The 22,963-nt window shown below is 37.4% G+C and overlaps 1 protein-coding gene across 2 annotated transcripts in view; it reads left to right on the forward strand.

The window, feature by feature from the left end:
• ZC3H12C (zinc finger CCCH-type containing 12C) overlaps positions 1-22,963 on the forward strand; it is a 69,590-nt gene that overhangs the window by 36,497 nt on the left and 10,130 nt on the right. For both annotated transcript variants that reach the window (XM_082628500.1, XM_082628501.1), the window contains exons 3-4: positions 16,171-16,310; positions 22,389-22,623. In XM_082628500.1, coding sequence (XP_082484626.1) covers positions 16,171-16,310; positions 22,389-22,623 — 375 coding nt within the window. The remainder of the gene's footprint in view (positions 1-16,170; positions 16,311-22,388; positions 22,624-22,963) is intronic.

A 22,963-nucleotide genomic window follows, 5' to 3' on the forward strand; every position in this document is an offset into this window, starting at 1 on the left:
AGCCAGTGTTAAGAACCATTCAACATGGAAAGTATGGATATCAATAGGTTGGGAGGTAGAAGAAACTGATGATCCAGGGAAAGAGTAGTGTGAAAAATACCAGTCTTAGAAAAAAGTTTAGTGTGAAAAATACCAGTCTTAGAAAAAAGTTTAGTGCTAGTAAAACCAAGAGACATACAAATGCCATCAACTCAAGGAAGCGGAGGCTTTAAGGAGAGAGTATCCTGTGGGTAGAACTGAAAAAAAAAAGATCCAGGGACATGACAGCCAGGAAATCATTGTCTTCAAGTATGCCATATGGTGTTAAAGATAGAAACCCAGTTACAAGATGTCAAGAAATGAAGGAATAGAGCTAGACTGTTTTTCTCAAAAGTTGACAGAGGAAGGGAAGAAAGAGGAGTAAGAGTTGAGAAAGGGTTTTTAGTTTTATATAGAACAGAACTATATAAGCTGAGGGGATGGGGAAAAAGTCTCCACAACAGCAATAATATGAGAGTTTAATTTTTGAAGTAAAGTTCTTTGAAGGAGGAGACAATCAAAATACAAATAGAGAATTTGGCATTGGAGGTAAATACACTTTGGGGTAGTCAGAAGAACACCTTGGAGGGGAAAAACAGCATCAGACTTATAAAACTTAGAGCCCATAGAAGTGAATTTTTTTAATGATTATTTAGATAAATGATGTCACAGCTGGAGCAACTCACATGACTGAAATCTAGTTCCCAGTGGCAATTGAAAAGTACTTAGATAACTGAAAATTTGCATAAAACTCTAAACTTTACTTATCCCACATGATGAGATACAAAAATAAATGGCATAATTAAGGCATTTCAAGCAATCTACTATATGTAATTAGAAAACACTTCCACCCCTACGCTATTTTGGCCCCATTCTGTTTCTTTTTCTATAAAGACGGGACAATGCACATCATATGTTTTAATCTGACATGTAACCTGAGATGCTTCAGGCATTGCAGGAGAGAACAAGTTGACAGGAAATTTTATTATAGCAGCGTTATACTGTCGGTCACAATGAAATGTCGTACCAAGTCCATAACTTTGAAAGTGCCAGGATTCATGGAAATGCATAGTAAACTTTTACATTCTGCCACTTACGAGATCTACATAAAGTAATAAAAGTCATTTAGAAACGCATATCTACTTCAGATTCAAAGTCTTAATTTAACAAAATGCAGAGAGATTTTACCCATTTCCTGTTGCATAAAATATAGCAAAACATGCTTTTACTTTTTTTTTTTTTTTTTTTTTTTTTTTTTGCGGTACGCAGGCCTCTCACTGTTGTGGCCTCTCCCGTTGTGGAGCACAGGCTCCGGACGCGCAGGCTCAGCGGCCATGGCTTGCGGGCCCAGCTGCTCTGCGGCATGTGGGATCTTCCCGGACCAGGGCACGAATCCGTGTCCCCTGCATCGGCACGCGGACTCTCAACCACTGCGCCACTAGGGAAGCCCCATGCTTTTACTTTTTAAGTTAATGTCGTACTCATGTTACTTTAGCAAACCTATTATATGATAAATTTATATACATCATAATAAATTATAATAGGTAAATGCAATGATGAGTTAAGAATAGAGTACTATTTTATTTCCTTTCTGATTTCTCAGGCAGATATATTCCACAAATAAGATGAATATATTTTAGTTTCATTTAAATGCTAACAGTGGAACTGATATAAATGATTCTTTAGATGTAAATTAAAAGTAGGAAAGAAAGGCATTTTATTAAAATTACCAAAATGGACTTTAAAAAATAATTAATTCTCTACACACTACCTTTGTGATTCTGAGTAACTTGTTTAAACTCTCCAATCTCAGTTTTCAGGATTGTAAAAAGAGGAACTCATCTTGCAAGCTTGTTATTAGAATTGAAGATAATTAATACCAAGTGCCTGGCATGTAGTAGATGCTCAGTAAATTACAGTTATTATTACATTAAAGAGCTATATTCTGTATTTTAATCCATAACATAATAACTAATGTAATGAAAACTTAGTTTTTCAGATTTTTTAAAATAAATTTATTTTTGGCTGCGTTGGGTCTTCGTTGTTGCTAGTTGTGGTGAGTGGGGGCTGCTCTTCGTTGCAGTACACGGGCTTCTCATTGAGGTGGCTTTCCTTGTTGCAGGGCATGGACTCTAGGCGTGCGGGCTTCCGTAGTTGTGACTCGCGGGCTCTAGAGCACAGGCTCAGTAGCTGTGGCGCGTGGGCTTAGTTGCTCCGCGGCACATGGGATCTTTCCGGACCAGGGATCGAACCTGTGTCCCCTACATTGGCAGGCAGATTCTTAGCCCCTGCGCCACCAAGAAGTGCCAGCTTTTCAGTTTTTTTATTCAACATTTAACAAACAGCAGTTTAGGAGTCCATCCTATGATCTATAGGTATATTTTAATTCTTTATGTTTATATCATCAATTGTTTTCAATGATTTCTATGGTTTCATAAAGAAGACTTGGGCTCTTAGATCTGGGTGACACCAAAATTGCCCAGGGACAAGCCATATAACCATAATATACAGCATAGGTCCCAAAATTGCAGGAATCCTGTGTTGCTTTGCAGGAAGCATGCTTCTACTTTCAGCTTATTAATATCTCTTAAAAATGTGCCACATTGATAGAAGTTCTGGGTAAGTTTGCTGAATAAGCAATTCATTCAGAATTGACAAATACCTAGACCGTAGTCTAGCATAATTTGTGATAGCATTTCAATGTGAGGTATAAGAGCAAAGAGGACATAAGTATTCAAAAATAGAAAACAGCAAACTAATAAGTTTAGGTAAAGCCCTAAACTTTTGCACAAAAGTACTTGTTTTTTGAAATATGAAACAGAATAAATTTATATTTAGTGGAACTGGACTAACTAACAAGTACTGACAAAAAGCTGCAGTTAATTTTAATTCTTAAAAAAGCAAAAACGAAAAAAACTCTCAGTAATTTAGCAAATTGGTCATTCAGCAAATAGGCTTCTTTCCATAGTAGGGCAGATACTTCATAATATAAGTATACCATGAAATGTATACTCCAGATATAGAAACAGAAACAAAGCATAAGTAATATTTATCATATTTCTGAAATGAAATTCTCATGATATTGTGATTTTTATTTCCTCTAAGTAGCTTTACAATTCTTCAAAATCTGATTCTATTAAACCTGAGGTAGTTTGGCAATGGAGTATAGAATTATTCTCTATCCACATGTATCCAGTAGTTTAAATTCATTTTTCCTTAAGAGAGTCCAGTGTTTTAATTTACCCATGGTTTTAGGTTCAGATGACTTGTTCTGCCATTAACAAAGTACCATCTTGTGAGCCGTCAAGGATGGGAGTGTAAGTTGGATGTTGTTGCTCTTGGATTCCTAAAAGTCCTTGATTTCTTCAGTATCCTTCCATGACATAGTCACCTGACTTCATTAAAATTATATCTCCATATTTCTACTTCAGCTTCTACCAAATATGTGAAATAAGAGTGGTGAACAAGAGAAAACCCAGAGCCTCATCACTACCTCTACACCATGTGTAGCACAAATTCTCCAGTTTCGTGGAATGGAAGCTAGGCACACCAGCCTTCTCTTTTTGATATGAACAAACTATTGAGACCCTCCCCACCCTGACTCCCCTGTCATTGCAAAGTCCTCTCTCTTGGTCAGTGAATCCAGGCTTTTGGTTTTAGATAAAATCTCCTAACTGGTGGGTAGGCCTTATTGCTGCATGTTTGGGCAGAGTATTAGGATAGATATTTTGTTTGCTAAAAATCTCAGGTGGACCACTTTTGACCAGTAGGATCCATGCTTGTATTGCCTCTGTGTTAATGATGGGGGACCACGAAAAGAATTTAAGCAAGGGAAGAGTGGCATATCACATTTACGTTTAAGAAAGTTCACTCTGTAGAGAAATTTAGAGAAGGATTTGAGCACTAAGACTGCAGACAAGGGGACCTACTTATATTTGAAAATATATGCAAAAGTTAAGTTGTAGACAACTCCTGGAAAAAGAAGAATATTGCTTTTATATACCAGTCTAATGGCAGAGAGTACATAAATAAAACAACCATCTGCTCCACCCCTACCCCTCAGAAAGACTCGTGTTAGAAACCAGCTGGTGTTGTATAAATCTGAATCTTAACTGGGGTGTAGAAAAGCACTCCAGGTAAATCACTGAAGTCATTTTCTTAAAGTTTGAACAGAGATCAGATATAGTCAGATTATAGAGTCAGAATATGAACAGAAAAATGCCCAAGTTGTAACAACTTTTCTTTATATCAAGAATTGTGGGCTAAGCCTATATATTTATAAAATATGAGCAGAATTTAGCAGTCTGTATAAGTAGGATTTATTTATCTAGATTAATCTTTTTGAAGGTACAAAGGCTTTTATGTATCTAATCCTGTTTGTGAAGTTGTATGGACTTGAGAACTCTTTTCACTGTGAATTAGAATATTGAAGACCATCTTGCCTGGGCTCCAAAACTTGCCTTCAATTGTTTGATGGGTTTGCTGTCCTGTTGCCTGTTTACCATTTTAGTACAGCCCTGTCTCACAGTTAATAAAATCCTCCAGGACACCTAGTCCAAGTTTTTGATTTAGATTACAGGTGTGAGACTACAGCTTGCCAGGGTTCATTCAAATTTGGTTTTGGCTCTCAACAGAAATGTATCAAAATTATGTGCAGTAGATCTGCATGGTCCAGTACGGTGACCACTGGCCACATGTGGCTGTTGAGATTTTCAAATGTGTCTAATCCAAATTAAGATATTCTGTAAATGTAAAATACATACCAGATTTTGAAAACTTAGTACAAAAATATGTGAAATATAACAACTTTTATGCTGAATATGTGTAAAAATGATCATTTTTGATACATTGAGTTAAATGAAATATATTACTAAAATTAATTTCACCTACTTTTTACTTTTTAAAATGTGCTATTCTAGGTCATTTTAAATTATATTTGTGGTTCACATTATACTTCTATTGGGTAACCTCTCAGTGAAATGCTTTTTAAGTTCCAACTTAGTGGGGGCTTAACATCAAGTAAAAGACAGCTTGATTTCCCTCTAGGTGAGTGTCAGTGTCATAGGTACGACTTACAGGTTAGTTGGCAGTGTCCCATTTCTCTTATTGTTTTAAAGAAAATCCTTAGGTAATATGAAAGGAATCAGAGAATCAGAACTAGTTTTTTCTGTTGTTTGATTATATCAGTGTGGAGTCTGACAAAGACAGATGTTAGCTCTGTTCCACTGCATCTCTTTATAACCCTAAGTATATACTTCTACCTGTCATCATTCATGAATTTTCATAGACCAATGGTCAATAAACTTTCCTGTTATCTCAAATATGCTTATTTAAACCCTAACCTAGGAAATAGCAACATTAATAATCCTATTACATAATGAATAAAGTTAATTATAAATCACCTAACTAGTGATTGTAAGAAATGGGAAAAGTCACCCAATTATAATAGGAAAAAAAAGTGATTCGAGTTTTACATTTCCTAACTGTCTTAATATTGAATACATTATTACATCTACTTAACAGGTATGTTCTGTTCAGCATCTTTAGACTAATGACCACTTGGATCTAGATTAGCTAGATGTGCTTCCTATTATTGATTTTGGCTTCAAATTATGGACCTTATAAGGTGAGGACATCTTTTGACTTTCCTTTTTCCTTATCCTTTCCCATTCTCAAAATTCTCTTGGCCACACTGCTCTTGTGTCTATACCAACTGGAGGGTAATAATAAACTTTCATGTTAAGACTTCCACTGTAATTTTGGTGTTGAAATTTCCATTGTCCTAAATCAGTAATTTTCAGACTTTTATTTTCCTTTGAAGTGGTACAATCCTGCAAATCTTAAAAGGAAGCCCAGTATTTAAAACAAACAAAAACATAATATCGTTTGAATTGGAGGGTATAAGTGGGGGCTGTGTTTCCCATTTAAAAATTCCCTTCATTGCTCCCTAGAAGGGCCTCTGGGATTTCTATTTGGAACACAACTTGATAGACCTGATTAAATTATCTGTAACAAGGGAGTTTATCTGTAAGAAGGGATTTAGTTTTCTGGGTATGTTGCATCCTGACCACTAGGTTTAGGTTCAAAGTGATCTTGGTGTAGTGGGAAAGAGATCAGAGATTAAAAGTTCAGTAGCTATAAGAGTGACAAAATAGACATATATCACTCGTTATGAGCCTTCAATATAAAAGAAAAAGTTCTAGATGCCCATGAGTCAGCATATGGAATTATAGATTCTTAAATACAATATGAAATTTAATTAGACTACAATAATAAGAAGGAAAATATTCTCTTATTTCCATATTGAAGATGATATCCAGCTGTACTCCTGTTTCCTTGCTTAAGGGAAATGGGTTTGATGTAGGAGAATTTCTTCTTAACAATCATTAAACATTGCTAATGCATTAGTATTTGAAAGAGTTCTTTAAAATTAAAATCTATTTTCATGTATAAAACATGGGTTATGTACAATCAGGCCTAAAAATTGAAAAAATAAGTCATCAAGTATTTGAAGCGCACCTAGGTGTATTAATAATTTAGTGTTCGAAAATATCTATTATTATTATTATATTAATATAATATAATTATATAAGCTAACTATATCTAAACTTAAAGGACTTTGGTACTAAAGATTCAAATATGGTTTTCTAGTTTAAAAGTATACATTTTACTCATACTGTTCATTGTAGGCACTTCACTGACAAACTTGTATCCTTATCATTATATGCAGTTTGATATAATGACCCATTAAAGTCACAGAAGTTTTATAATCATACTTGATTCTTCCAGTGAAGGGTGTAGCAAACTTGTAGGTCAAGTTTTTGATTTAAATAAAAGGTGATATATCGAAGGTTATAAAAAAGCAATGGATTGTTTTTTTGAGTCCCCTGATACCTTGATCTATTTTTGTTATTTCTCTAAAAACTAAAACTGTTTACTGATCTCCACATATCAAACACATTGATCTAAAAAATCACAGTTTACCATCAGTAGTGAGATTAAAGCTATTCAAGCTTTACTGGTTTCATTTTCATTCCAAAGCAAGCTCTTTTCCATTTTCTAAAAATTAGGACCAAAGGGACATGAGAAAGTGAAGGCACTAATATTTGTTGAAGTCTTCTATGTGCCAGGCACTCTGCTCAGTGCTCTGTGGATGTTACCTTGTTCATTTCTCACAACGCTGTGATGTAGGCAGGATTATCTGCATTTTAAATAGGAGAAGATTGAGGTTGAAAATAAGCAACTTGCCAAGGTCACACAGAAATGTACTAAAGAAAATACTTAAACTCATGTCTAATTCCAGACACTTTAATTTTCACTATGTTGGCCTACTCATGAAAAGCCATCTCTAATTAGTAGTAATGATAGTAGTAGTATTAATAGTACCAAGACTGTCATAATAATTAGTGGTGCTAATTTACTACTACGAGTACTAAACATGCCATTCTAGGTATGATTGTTACAATTAGATTTTAGATGAGTTATGGAAAAACGTTTTAAGAATGGCTTTCCTTTGATCAAATAAGGCATATACTTATTACATAAATATAAGAAAATAAAAATCAGCTATGATTTCCAAGGTTCTTTGCAAGCATTATAAGTAATATGTTAATTCAGGGCTTCCCTGGTGGCGCAGTGGTTGAGAGTCCGCCTGCCGATGCAGGGGACACGGGTTCGTGCCCCGGTCCGGGAAGATCCCACATGCCGCGGAGCGGCTGGGCCCGTGAGCCATGGCCGCTGAGCCTGTGCGTCCGGAGCCTGTGCTCTGCAACGGGAGAGGCCACAACAGTGAGAGGCCCGCGTACCGCAAAAAAAAAAAAAAAAAAAAAAAGGAATATGTTAATTCAAAGCAAATACTCAAACTAGAGCAAAATCAAATCTGAGGAAATAAAAGCTAATTGGAAAAAGACTCCTTATTTCTCTCTCTCTTTTTTCAATGCCATGAAAAGAATTAAAAAGAAGTAGTCCCCTTGTAGATGCCTTCATTCCCTTGTTAGATTTCTCCATGTTTTTCAATTTGCTCCAGTCTACCACGGGAATATAACAGTCATAATTCTAAAATAACACTTTCTATCCTGTGATTAACCTAGTTAATGATATGTGTGTATATAACTTAACAAAGTATAATACATGAAATTATGTTTCCTAGACACAGCAAATGGAATGGTTCGCCCATTGTCCCTCTCTTCTAGGTCCTGTATTGAGACAAGCTACATTAAAGTGTGTGGTTCCCTGAATTTTTCTCTGCATTACAAAATACACCTTTGTAATCTGTTAACTATCACAGGTGACTAATTTAATGGCACATAATAAGCAAGTGTACTTCAGTTCTCTAGTGGGAAGTATATATGATGTTTTTATAAGATTTAGCAAATATCATATTAGTTTGAGTGCTTATGGAATTGCCCTTCTGTTGAAGACAGAAAAGTAGAACTGAGGGGTTTTCAAATTTGTTGCAGTAGTATATGTGAAGAGATTAAAGATAATCCCATTAGATACAAGACAAAGTGAATTTACAGAATAATAGTTATGATAGTGAAAATCTTATGAAGAATATGTTTGTCAAGATAATTTGTGTTCATTTTAGCTCCCCTTAGTTTCCAATTTCTAGTTCACTAGAAGGTGCATTTGTCTGAAACTCCAAGTGGGAGTCCCTGCATAGAAGAAATGGGGAGTCAGTTACCCCAGTCCAGACCTTAGTAGCCCTTTTCACAGCTTGCAAATTAATTTCATCTTATTGTCTGGAATAAGCTCTACAATGAATTACAGAAATCTGTTTGGGAAGTTGCAATGATTAATAAATCAGCAACTAGTTTTGCACGTGGCATATTAGTTGTGGGATATTAGAAAACCTCGCATGCAAAATTTGGCCCATAGCATGGCAGACCCCTAACACATATTTACTTTCAGTATAGATAAGCACATATTCACTAACTCAGGTGGCTTGTCTCCCAGGAGCTTCAAAAATCCTCTACCTGGAGTCCAGAATATGGTAGCCTTTAGTTTATACAGGAGATCTCTTCCCAACAGATGAACAGCATTAAGGGACAAGAGAAGCATGTTCCTCCAACAGAGGACCTATCTGCTCAGGAATCTCAGATGAGAAAGAACAGGTAGAAGGTTGTCCAGAGATACCCACAACTTATATGTTTTTCTGGATGTAGGTGAAACAAGAGAGGTCAGTAGAAATTGCAGAATACATGCATGGTTCCAGTATCTACAAGAAAGGACAGGAAAATATTAAGGCAGGAAAAAGAAATATATATAAGGCTTTTCCATTCCCAGCTCTGAAGCTCCTCTATTAAGTCAGTTTTTCTCATTAGTTTGCACCATTTGCTAATTGGTTCCTGTCTGATTTCAAGCAGAGAGGGGGTGTCTCCTGATGGAGACGGTAATGTTTCATAGGTAGCATCCCTTGTATCTTCCTCAGTCTCTGGCTATTTTACAATAGTAATGTACTGACTTTTCATCGGCAAGTCCTATCTTATTTGTTGGTAGCCCCAGAAAAGTATTTGCTCCCTGTGTGAATAAGTAGGCAGGTAACACTGCAATCTTGAGTTTCTTTTTGGCTTCACCTTTCTCCATTTTTTTTCCCCTAAACTGGATTGCTGTTGCCAATACCTGAGAAACTGTCTATTTTTTGACATACAGATACCTTTTCTCTTACTTGTGCTTGCAACAAGGCTACCAAGGAAATGGAGAGGATTAAGAGTCTATTCTGATCCACCCCTGTATCCATCCCCATTCATTTAGAAAATGCCTTGGTGAACCACTGATGGAAATCACTGGGGGACTCATGCAGCAGCAGCACTGCAGCTTCCCTCAGGCCACATTTTGCAGAAAGACTGCAAAGTCTGCCATCAGCAGTGCCTTGCAATGGGTGTCCTAGGTTTGAGGAGCAGCCAGAGTTATTGCAGAAGGTGCCTGAAGCCAGGACACTCCATTTGCCCCATCACACCTGTTCCATTAGTCAAGCAGAATCATCCAAGGCAACATTCCAAGTTACAGTCAGTGTCCGTCCTCACACACAGGGCTGTAAACTGAAAACATGCTGTAGAAAACCTTGGCACATCTTTGCAGATCTTTCCAGGGCACTGGAAAATAACTCTTAAGATGGATATCAGCTAGGGGAAAGGGATGTGGTACCCTTACCACATCTGATCCACCCAGCAGTACTGGATAACTTCTGAAGGGTATTTGAATCCCTGTAGCTCCAAAGGGAGAAGGCTGATTTTCTCTACACTGAGATGAAAACTAAGTTGGTTTGTATGACACTATAGTTTCAGGCTCGTTTTGCAATTTAAAAGCCTGACTCCTTTTGTTTCCCCTTCCCTCCAAGTTATCAGGGAAACCATTTGCCAACCTGATGCCTTAATTCTAAGACAGTTTCTTATCCAGATTTTCAGACTCCTTGTTCCTTCCTCTTAATCATTTCTGCTTCCCTAGCTATGTTTTGCATGTTGAGTGTAGGGGGAGTCTTGGAGGTGGAGTCCATACCAGAACATTCAGATAAGGCTGGCAATTCTCCCTCTTCCAAAGGGAAGTTATCCCCGGATCCTGAAGTCCCTGGGAACCATCTGTCCAAGAAGGCACCATCTCCTCTTTCTAGGTCCCAGATAAGGCAAAGAAGGCGAAGGGGGGAGAAGGAGCAGTAGCAGAGAAGTGTTGAGAACCTGGAGAAACAGAAATGTGCCTTCAGTTTCTTAATCTCTTCCTTCAGTTTTTTTTAATTCATTCTTACTGGCTGTCCAGTTCATTCTTTCATTTATTTCCTGAGATCCAGAGATACCAATAATCCTTTTATTTTAAGTAGGGTTTTTCTAAAAATCTGTGTAAATATACCAATTTGTCTACTTCAAATGAGCCTTCCTCTGGCCATTGCAAAGCAGGATTTTTTATAAACATGCCTATTCAAAACATGACAGAGTAAAATAAGCCCTTTAAGAAAGAGACCTTCTGGCAGGCCTCCTTATATTTTCTACATTAAAGCCAGTGTTGAATCACACGCAACCTTCAAGCCTCTATTACCCATTTTGCTCAGCAGGAACTCAGAATTAGCAGTGAGAGTTTGGCATTTTCCCTGGGAAACCAATCCCACTGAGCCAAAGTAGTCAAAGGAACACGTTTTAGCAAACATCCAGGGTCTCCAACCTAATCAATGGTGGCTACAAACCTTCTAACAAATTCACCAGCAGGACTCACTTGAGGTATACCATCTTTATTGCCAAAGTGTTGAAATACGAAAGAAATTGAGGCTCACAGGAACAATGCCAATTCATAAATATAGAACTAGCTGTTTTTACTACTGAGGAGAAAATCCCTAAATGCATGCAGATACAGCCTGTAAGGTGGCTACAGAACTATAGTGAATTTTCTTCTCTATTTATGGAATTAGAGCTACAGTTTGTAAACATCATCCTACTCTTTTAGTAAACACTCAACAGACAGTTAATTTGCACCAGTAGCTACATTGTGCTCACTCTGACATCCTGTTTTTCATAATTTTTTTTTATCAGGCTTACTCTTTTTATAATTCTTTATCAGAGCCTCCTACCCTTGCCCCTTATATAGTAACCAGCACATATGATTAGTCACATCCTTCAACACGCCTCATAAGTTTAGGTCAAGTTCAGTCTCCCCCAGCCTCTCCCAGTCTGTAAGTCCCACCTGCAGTTTGGAGCCAGCTGGTAGTTGTCTGCTCAGGCTTTTACTGTTACTAGGGATGATTCTGGGCCTTTGCAGCTAGTAGGGACTTCCAAGACAACAGCAGCCATTCCAGAGATTTCCTAGCTGGCATTCATTTGTTTGGCCTGATCAGGAGAGGATTGGCTGGGGAAGTATTGGACACCCAGGGACCAACCCTACACATCCCCACTTGCCTGCTTCTTTCTGTCCCAACCATAGAGGAGAAGACATTAGCCTGCCCCCATGTGAGATCTGAGCCTGGGCCAACTGCTGATTGCTTTAAATCTGATTTCAACTTACTGTGGGGTTTTACTCTACCTGGATGTGGAATTACTATGTTTGAGAGAAAACACGCCTTCACCTTTATAAAGCATTGCCAAATTGCTCTCCTGAATAGTCATACCATTTATACTCCCACCTGTAACGCATGAGTTCCTACTTTCACACATCCTTGGCAACATCTGGTGTTTGCAGACTTTTATTTTTTCCAGTATGATGGGTGTGAAGTGGTGTCTCACTTTAGCTTAATTTGCATTTCTTCACTGTTGAGCATCTTTTCATATGTTTGTTGGTCATTTGGGTTTCCTCTCTTGAGAATTCACTGTTCATATCTATTGCCTTAAAAAAAAAAAAAAAACTGGTTACCCTTCTCAAGGTATAGGAGTACTTTATGTATTATGAGTACTAGTCTTTATCCTATGTATTGCAAATACCTTCTTCCAGGCTATGGCATTTTTATTTTTTTATGGAGTCTTTCTCATAAAGAAGTTTTATGTGGTGCTCAAATGTATCATTCTTTTCCTTGATAGTATGTGATTGTGATTTCAATTCTTTAAGAAGAATTTCCCTATTTATATACAATTTATTTTTATGTATGGTATGAGGTAAAAATACAATTTTATTTTTTCCACATAAATAATCAATTGACCTAGTACCATTTGTTAAATGATCCATCTTTTCTTCATCTATCTGTAATGACACTTTTATCATTTATACACACGTGTGTGTATGTGTGAGAGAGAGATATCTTAGGCTCACTTGTCTGTTACATTTTTTTCTGTTTTTTAATTTTTGCCAGTAAAACACCGATTGGATTTCTGTAGTTTTATGCACAAGTATTGATAGCTAGTGGGGAAGTTCCTCCTCTCTTGTTCTTCAGAATTGCTTAACTATCCTTGGCCTTTTATTTTTCCATACTAATTTTAGGATCAGCTTCTCAAGTTCCATAAAAAAACCCTTTCAGGATTTTTATTGGGATTTCAATGCACTTATAGATTAATTTAAGAATTGCCATCTTCATACATTGAGTCTTACCATCCATGAAAATGGTATATTGTTCCTTTCATTTAGGTCTTCTCTTACTCCCTTTAAAACAGGTTTTCAATTTTCATTTTCTCTATAAAGCTCTTGGGATATCTTTTCTTCTTTAGATCTGTTTCGTTTTTGTTACTATTAAAAATGGCGCAGTGGTTGAGAGTCCGCCTGCCGATGCAGGGGACACGGGTTCGTGCCCCGGTCCGGGAAGATCCCACATGCTGCGGAGCGGCTGGGCCCGTGAGCCATGGCCGCTGAGCCTGCGCGTCCGGAGCCTGTGCTCCGCAACGGGAGAGCCCACAGCAGTGAGAGGCCCGCAAAACCCAAAAAAAAAAAAAAAAAAAAAAAAAAGGCATCATTTTTAAAATTAAAATTTTAAATTGGTTTACTGGTGTATAGCAACACTAATCTTTAATAACGTATTGTCAAAGAACATTGTATGATAGATTCTTGATGTCTGTTGAAATCTGTTCTGTGGCCTAGTGCACAGCCAATGTGTTCTTGTTCCATGTGTTCTTGAAAAGGTTTTCTCTTTAATTTTGTGCAGGGTTTTGTATATGTCCATTAGATCACCTGTAATCGATTATTCACTTGTCTGTATTCTTACTAAATGTTTTCTGCTTCACCTGTCAATTAGTATGACTGTGGATTTGTTCATTTCTTCTTGTCATCCCGTGATCTTCTGCCTTACACTGAGTTCACAATTATTATAACTTCCTTGTGAATTGTTCCCTTTTTACTATTATATAATAACTTTTTACCCCTGGTAATGTTTCTGCCTTAAAATATTTTTTTTCTGATATTAATAGAGTTTTCTGTTGGTTTATGGTATGAGTAAGGTAGCAGTTAAGGATGTGTTTAGCTGCAAATAACAGAAAACTTAACTACAGTTTTTTAAACAAATGTCGGGGAGGTATTTTTTCTCAAATAACAAAATCAGAGATTGATGTGGGTCCATCGACAGTTGATATGGTTCTATTTGCCATTCACAGTGTGGTGCCTGTCATCCTCTTGCTTGCGTTCTCCCTAGGAGGTTTTGTGGGAAGGGGGTGTGGGGCTGTGGGCAGAGGGGAAGAGCGGATAATGGGAACAACCTGTTGTCAGTGTCGCACATGGTATAATACCTGGGTTAACATCTGTAGAATCTTTGTCCCATGTTTGTAAGTGGTTTGCTGTTTACACACAGTTTATGAAAGTTCTTTAGTTAGAAAGATGGAATCTTCTCTTTCTACAGTAAAATGTGATGGTTGTCTTTACCAAGTGAAGTCACCTGGAAGAAAATGCTTATGCAGTCCTCTCTTTAGAGCCAGAAGCAGTTAAATTCTTAAGTCTCAGTAAACCAAATGTCATAATGACTAGCAAAGCATAATACATTTAGATCTCAAAGCATTAATGCAAAATAAAAATATACTTGGGTCTTAGCAAGTTAAGTTTTGTATTTAGGAATAATTAGTATATGTATCCTCACAAGAGAATGCCATCATTTTTTTATTTTTTATAAATTTATTTATTTATTTTTGGCTGCGTTGGGTCTTCGTTGCTGCGCACGGGCTTTCTGTAGTCGCGGAGAGTGGGGGCTACTCTTCGCTGTGGTGTGCAGGTTTCTCATCGCGGTGGCTTCTCTTGTGGAGCACGGGCTCTAGGGCTCTTGGGCTTCAGTAGTTGTGGCATGCGGGCTCAGTAGATGTGGCTCACGGGCTCTAGAGCATAGGCTCAGTAGTTCTGGCGCATGGGCTTAGTTGCTCCACAGCATGTGGGATCTTCCCGAACCAGGGCTCAAACCCATGTCACCTGCATTGGCAGGTGGATTCTTAACCATTGTGCCATCAGGGAAGCCCTAGCCATCATTTTTTATATTTTCTCAGAAGACTGCTTAAATTTCAGTATTTTCCATGAAACCTAGCATCGCTCTGTGTCATTTGCTGGGGCATTGTTGAGGCCATCAGGTATGCCTTCTTTCCAAGAAAATGTGCCTCAAACTCCCTCTTCCCTCATCCCTTTCTCTGAGACTTTCAGTGCATCTGATTTCACCTCTAATCTTTTCCCAGACCATTAGGACAGGTCTAATGGAACATAAACAGTTTCTGAGGTTTGCATTTATAACCTTCAATACCTATAAAGCAAGTTGGTCTATTTCTGTTTTGTCCTTCAAACATGAGTAGTCATATTTAGATAGTTTTAGGGCTTCCCAGGGGACCACTAGAACAGTATATTAATATACCTAATGTTTGATTTGTGCTAAAAGTTAACAGAGCATTTACTTACCTTATTCCATTCAGTGCACCTTAGCCCAAGAATAAAGAATGTCTGTCTCCATTATAGATAAGAATGGAGCCTTCAGTGCTCAAATTGTAAAAAAGTGTACTTATTGCATTCAAAGCAGGAGACTGTTTCTTTTAAAACATAAGAATAGTGTTACTTTGAATTATTAGGTTAAAGTACACAAGAAGAGCCTGGTGCTAGATAAATATTTATTGAATGACTACACTTTTAGTTGGGCATTTTCTTTTAGGCACTAAAACTGCTAATCCAATTTTGAATGCCCTTTTGTCATCATTAATCCTTGTGCAACACAATATTGTTAAACAGAAACCAGGTGTCTTTTCACTGAAGGACTGTATGAGATTAAGCATTGAGTTTTTCACTTGAGTGCATGTGTGTATGTTGTTTTACATTGGTCACCTGATAAATTTTGTGCATTGCTTAATCACTGGATAGAAATATACACATATGAACTCTTGAAAAGGAAGAGTTTTTAGAAACTCTTAAGTATTCCATTCCACTGTTTTTACAGATTTTTTTCCTATGTGACTCCTTTTTTACATATGACTGAAATTACTCTCACTGTGGCTGAGGCCCTTTTTTCCCTCTCCTTTCAAAACGAGCTTGTATCTTTCTAACTACTTAACCTTTACAGCCTCACATTTGAAAACTCAGTTTTCTTTATTCTTCACGCAGTAATCATCCCAGTTTTCTTTTTATTCTTCACAGATTTTCCACTCCTCGGTTATCTTAATGTTTCTCTGAGCCATAAAACTCTATCTTAAATTTGAATTTCTTATTAATATTTTAATTATTTTATCACATCTGTTTACAAATTTGAATTAATGGAGTCAAATTTAGGTTTTGTTGTGTTTTAAAATAATCTTTTAGCCATGGAAACAAAGAAGTCTTTTCCTGCCGAGGAATAAAATTAGCAGTGGATTGGTTTTTGGAAAGAGGCCACAAGGATGTTACCGTCTTTGTTCCTGCTTGGAGGAAAGAGCAGTCCCGACCTGATGCGCTCATCACAGGTGAGCCCGCAAGCTTCCGTGTGTACCTGAGCCAGTGTCTCGCTGAATAATCTGTGTGTCTGCTTCTGTTTACTAAGATTGTGTGACTGCCACATTCACTTGGGTGGGACATTAAAGTTATTTTCGAGTTTAAAAACTATTGGGTTATGTTAACTAAACAGTAATTCTTGCTACATAAGCCAGTTCTTCTTTTTTAATTTGGAAACTTTTTACTTCAAATTTTGTAAAAATTCTGACTTTTAGAGGCATGCTAGGAGTCAAGAGGCCTAGATTCAAATTCCAACTGTGCTAGGTACTGTCCATGGCACTTTGAGCAGCACACTGACCCTCTTTGGGCCCCAGTTTTCTCATCTGCTGTATGAAATTAGGTGGTAATCAAATTCTAGTGATTGCAGATCAGTAAAGACCTGTGAGATCCTGGGAGCATGCTGTCTGGTGTGAAGTAGAGGAAATGACTCGATCCCAATAAAGTATCAGTATTTTGCATTATCTTGTAATTTTTAAATGTATGAGTTTCAGGCAGAGGTGTCCCCTGTAACTGTTAATTATTGCTGCCCAACATTTTGCTCAAGTCAGTGATTCTCAACTGGCACCCAACCCTTCCCGCCCCTCTCTGCCCCAACATTAACAAAACTGAGGAACCTGTGTGAAGAAAACAACAGTACTTGTCAAATCAATGCAATCCCTATCAAATTACCAATGGCATTTTTCATAGAACTAGAAGAAAACATTTTACAATTTGTATGGAAACACAAAAGACTCAGAATAACAAAAGCAATCTTGAGAAGAAAAAAAAACAGAGCTGGAGGAATCAGGCTCTCTGACTTCAGACTATACTACAAAGCTACAGTAATCAAGACAATATAGTACTGGTACAAGAACAGAAATATAGATCAGTGGAATAGGATAGAAAGCCCAGAGATAAATCCATGCACCTATCGTTACCTCATCTATGACAAAGGAGGAGAGAATATACAATGGAGCAAAGACAGCCTCTTCAATAAGTGGTCCTGGGAAAACTGGAGAGCTACATGTAAAAGAATGAAATTAGAACAATCCCTAACACCGTACACAAAAATAAACTCAAAATGGATTAAAGATCTAAATGTAAGGCCAGACACTATAAAACTCTTAGAGGAAAACATAGGCAGAACACTCTTTGACATATATCGCAGCAAGATCTTTTTTGACCCACCTCCAACAGTAATGAGAGTAAAAACAAAAATAAACAAATGGGACCTAATTAAACTTAAACGCTTTTGCGCAGCAAGGGAAACCATAAACAAGATGAAAAGACAACCCTCAGAATGGGGGAAAATATTTTCAAACAAAGCAACTGACAAAGCATTAATCTCCAAAATATACAAACAGCTCATGCAGCTCAATATCAAAAAAGCAAACAACCCAATCAAAAAATTGGAAGAAGACCTAAATAGACATTTCTCCAAAGAAGACATACAGATGGCCAGCAAACACATGAAAAGATGCTCAACATCACTAATTATTAGAGAAATGCAAATCAAAACTACAATGAGATATCACCTCACACCAGTCAGAATGGCCATCATCACAAAAGCTACAAACAATAAATGCTGGAGAGGGTGTGGAGAAAAGGGAACTCTCTTGCAGTGTTGGTGGAAGTGTAAATTGATGCAGCCACTATGGAGAACAGTATGGAGGTTCCTTAAAAAACTAAAAATAGAGCCACCATATGACCCAGCAATCCCACTACCAGGCATATACCCTGAGAAAACCATAATTCAAAGAGAGACATGTACCACAGTGTTCATTGCAGCACTATTTACAATAGCCAGGACATAGAAACAACCTAAATGTCCATCAACAGAGGAATGGATAAAAATGTAGTACATATATACAATGGAATATTACTCAGCCATAAAAAGGAACGAAATTGGATCATTTGTAGAGGCGGGGATGGGCCTAGAGACTGTTAAGCAGAGTGAAGTCAGTCAGAAAGGGAAAAGCAAATATATATTAATGCATATATGTGGAATCTGAGACAATGGTATAGACGATCTTATTTACAAAGCAGAAATAGAGAACAAACGTATGGATACCAAGGGGGAAGTGGGGGGGTGGGATGAATTAGGAGATTGGGATTGACATATATACACTATGATACTATGTATAAAATAGATAACTAATGAGAATCTACTGTATAGCACAGGGAACTCTACTCAGTGCTCTGTGGTGACCTAAATGGGAAGGAAATCCATAAAAGAAGGGATATATGTATATGTATAGCTGATTCACTTTGCTGTACAGTAGAAACTAACACAACCTTGTAAAGCAACTATACTCCAAGAAAAATTAAAATAAAAACAAATGGAGTGACCACCCACCATGTACCCCAAGGGAAGATTATTTTATTTTTATCTATAATTATTAAATTTTATTAAATTAGAATAAGAATCCATAGACAAGTTATGGTGGAGCCCAGAGCCATGGAGTCAGACCATAGCCTATATAAACTGTAGCGTGGGAGGGGTGGGCATAATTCAGTCGGCAGTACCAAGACATTGGATAACTCTTTGAAAAAAATATACATATTTAGATCCTTATCTTACACCATATAATGCAGATGGTTGAAGAATTAATTGTCAAAAATCTCCATTAGAGATTGTAAATAGTCTTTGAATGGCTGGGGAAGACCTTTCTAGAATTAAAATTTTTAGAAGAAATTGTGAAGGGAAAGGTAGATTTAATTGGATCAAGCTTCTGTATTTTGGGATGTTCTCTTCACAATGAGAACATTTTTTATTTGCTTAAGAAAAAGTACAACAAATAAAATAAACAAAGAATCCGTGTCCTGAACATATAAAGAGCTCCTACACACTGATAAAACAGTATATAATTGGTAACATAGTAGGAATAGACAGTTCACGGAAGAATGCAAGTGCCAGAGAAGAGGGAAATGTGTTCAACCTCATTAGTAATTAAAGAAATGAAAATTTTAAAAACTGTTATTTTTTTACCCATCAAATTAGCATAGATTAAAAAACTGATAATACTCAGTGCCTGGAGGGAGTTACTACTATACTGATGTGGAAACGTAGATCATTACAACCTTTCGGGAAAAGTTTGATCTTAAAATGTAAATACTTGGATCTACTAGCTCCCCTTCTAGGAATAATTCCCCAGAAAATAAACAGAGGTACAGGCAAAGATTTTTGACCACTAATATATCCAGTACAATATTAGTTAGAAAAAAAAAAAAAAGGAAAAAAAACATACTTTCATCAGAAGAATGGCTCAATAAATAAGTATATATCTATATGACAGAATACGTAGTATTAGAATATTTAGGCAGAATTTTTAATGATCTCAGGAGGTACTCTCTTACGTAAAAGGCAGCCTTTGTTATTGTGTGTATGTGTGCACATATACATACATACGTACATATATACACATGTGTACAGAAGGAAAAAATTACACAGAAAATGATTAGAAGGAAATATGCCAAAATATTAACAGTAATTGCCTCTGGGTCATGTCCTTATGAACTCTTATTTTCTCCCTACTTCTTACTTTTTCTTACTTTCCCAATTTTTTTACAGGAAACTACAATACGTTAATAATCAGGGGAAAGATAAACTGAAAAAGAAAAAACAATGTTTAAACATGTAAATGAAAGCTTCTTGAGTGTGAAAGGAATATGAGATCACGAAGGGAAAATGGTAATACTCAGTGTGAGATGTGGCTGAGTTTAATTTTTAAAATACCAGCACGCCAGGTCTCTGGAACTCATCGGTATGCAGTTTACTTTGTAAAATGTGTACCACTGTAATCAGAGGTTGTTAGGTGTTTTCTCCCCCAGGTAATAATTCTTTTGACTAAAACCCTCAACCAGATAATGCCTGGTAAATTGAATAGTCCAGTCTTTTTTCACCATACCAAAAAAGAAACTTGATAAGAAATATTTTAAAGTTCTCAGATATAGATTCAGACTAGCTCGTTAGCCAGACTTCCATTGATTGAACAAATATTTAACAAGCAAGCACGAGGCTATGTATCAGGTACTGTGCTAGGAACTAGATATTCAGTTAACTTACCAGCTAGACTGAATTCATATTTATTTAGGTTAGGACTATTTATCCTAATTAATTACCACTAATTTTCTTCCTAATTAGTATCCTTTTAACCTCCTTAGCTGGTAAAGAAATGCAAATTAAGCAAGATGGTGATGACTATTAGGCCACCACCTCAGTCCCCCAGTCACTTCCAGGATCCAGGCATATCCTATACAAGTAAACACAAATAAAGGGCCACGGATTATGCATGAATATGGACAGTGAATAAACTGGAAGCCCTCAGAATACATATCTTTAAGTAGCTTACATATTCCTTTCACAGACATTTATTGAGGATCTACTGATGTGCTAATATGTCCTTGTGCTGAGTGCTGGTGGGCACACAGATAAGTGAGTCACCTGCCCTCAAAATGTTTGTTAGGGGGCACACAAAATAACTATAATATGGCAAATCTTGTGGCTGAGACTGGGCTTTTGATTTTGTATTGGTTTTCTGTGATTTTCAAAAGAGATCAATAATTACATGCATCTATTAGGCAAAATCAAGTTGAAGGACACAGTGTTTATTGAGAGCTTGCCCGGCACTCTACTAGGTGCTTTTACATGTGATAACTCATTGACTCCTCATGGCCTACAAACTGCATTTGAGGACATGACAGAGCAGGTTCAATAAGACCACGACTGCCAGATAGAGAAAGTGGCAGAACCTGAAATTTATCCACGAGTTGCTGACTTTGACATTCATATTTCTTCCACTTCTACTCTGCTGCTTTTCTAAACCAAAGTTCTGGTCTTAATGGACTCATTTGTCTGGGACATCATGAAATCTGTATGCCAAGCTGACCCATGTCACTCTTCCTTCCCCCTTTCCCCACACCCTGCTCATACTTCTCTTGTGGCGATCACAACCCCTGCTCTCCCAGTTTACAGGCTCGTCCGGCCCAATAACTGAGGCCTCCTTGAGGAGAAAGTGTTCTTCATCTTGAGGGCCACTGACACTTAGACAGCACATACCATAGAGTAGGCATGTAGTGATTATCCGCTGAAAAGAGAGATTTTTTTTTAAATTAGTAACTCCAGTTAATAAGCATTGAGGAGAAGTGAGCCTTTGTTTTAAAAGAAATCATGACATCTGTCAGCTTATACCCAGCACTCTGTGCCAGAATTTACAGGGGTGGGAAGTCAGAGAGTGGAAAAGCAAAAGTAGGAAGAAGGCATGGCGAGGAGAGAATTTTATCATTAATCAAAATATGAGTTCTGGCACCTTTTTTTAAAAACCCACTAACAAGTCAGTAGAATTAGAAAGTACTGAAAGAGTGTGCCCACCAAAGAGAAAATGGACATTCCCTTACCTGTCCATATTTAATCAATGTCTGTTTTCCCCATATAATCACTTCTAATTTCTTATTCACTCAGTTCAGCCCCACAAGACTGCTGGCCTTTGTTAGCACCTGCTTCACAGGAAAGGACACAGAATGCAGAATGGCCATGTCCAGAACAACAGTTCTGACTTCACTGCCTCCTTCCTTTTTGAAACTCCCACCATCACATCCACTAGTTAGAAAAAGAGCACTACAAAATAAACAAATTTGGGGAAAAGAATCTGTTGCTCACACCTGAACCCAACACAACTGCTTCATTAGGATGGCGTAGTGCTAGGGATGTGTGAGAAGTTGGTTCACAGTGTAGAGCTGCAGGCTCCAGCTATCAAGCAAAAGCTTTATGTAATGAAAATCAGAATTTGCTCAGTCATGTTCAGGTTTTATGCTTTTAAAGTTTTAAACTTTTCATGTTTTTCAGGTTCACTTTTTTGGCTATTTTTTAAACCTTTTTTTATTGAAAATCCTGAAGAAAAACTATTACTGGGAGTTACAAATTTGCTACATCTACAAACTGTAAATCATAATCCCTAATTAAGTGGTTACAGGTATCCAGTTCCTGTTATAAACACTCACTTTGTATGAAGGTTGCGAGATGTGTTTCGTATGTACTTATTACTGAAATTCTACCCTGATTATTCCTGCAGATCAAGAAGTTCTACGTAAATTAGAGAAGGAGAAAATCCTGGTGTTCACACCGTCCCGGAGAGTGCAGGGGAGGCGAGTGGTGTGCTATGATGACAGGTTCATCGTGAAGTTGGCATTTGAGTCGGATGGTATAATTGTATCCAATGATAACTACAGGGATTTGGCAAATGAGAAGCCAGAATGGAAGAAGTTCATAGATGAGCGACTATTAATGTATTCATTTGTCAATGACAAGTAAGTAAAACCACTTACTTACAGTAACACTGTTTCCCTGAAAATATAACTATCCCTGGGCAGCTGCTACAGAAGCCCTCTCTCTTTGCCACTGACCAGACCTAAGACAGTTTCTTCTAACCACTGATGTCCCCACTAATCCTCAGTGAGAGTAAGAAAACGACAGAGTCCTGCCTCGGGAGGCCCTGTGTGAGTCGCAGGCTGTCCTTCCCCATAAGTGACTAGCAGAGCAGGTCTTCTACGGCTGATTGACAGGGAGTAACTGACACAGGGAGACTGGCCATCTTCAGAGGATGCAGATGTAGAACATACTGACCACTAGAACCCTGCCTTTTGAAAT

The sequence above is a fragment of the Mesoplodon mirus genome, assembly GCF_964341445.2.
Source record: "Mesoplodon mirus genome assembly, chromosome: 7".
NCBI lineage: Eukaryota > Metazoa > Chordata > Mammalia > Artiodactyla > Ziphiidae > Mesoplodon > Mesoplodon mirus.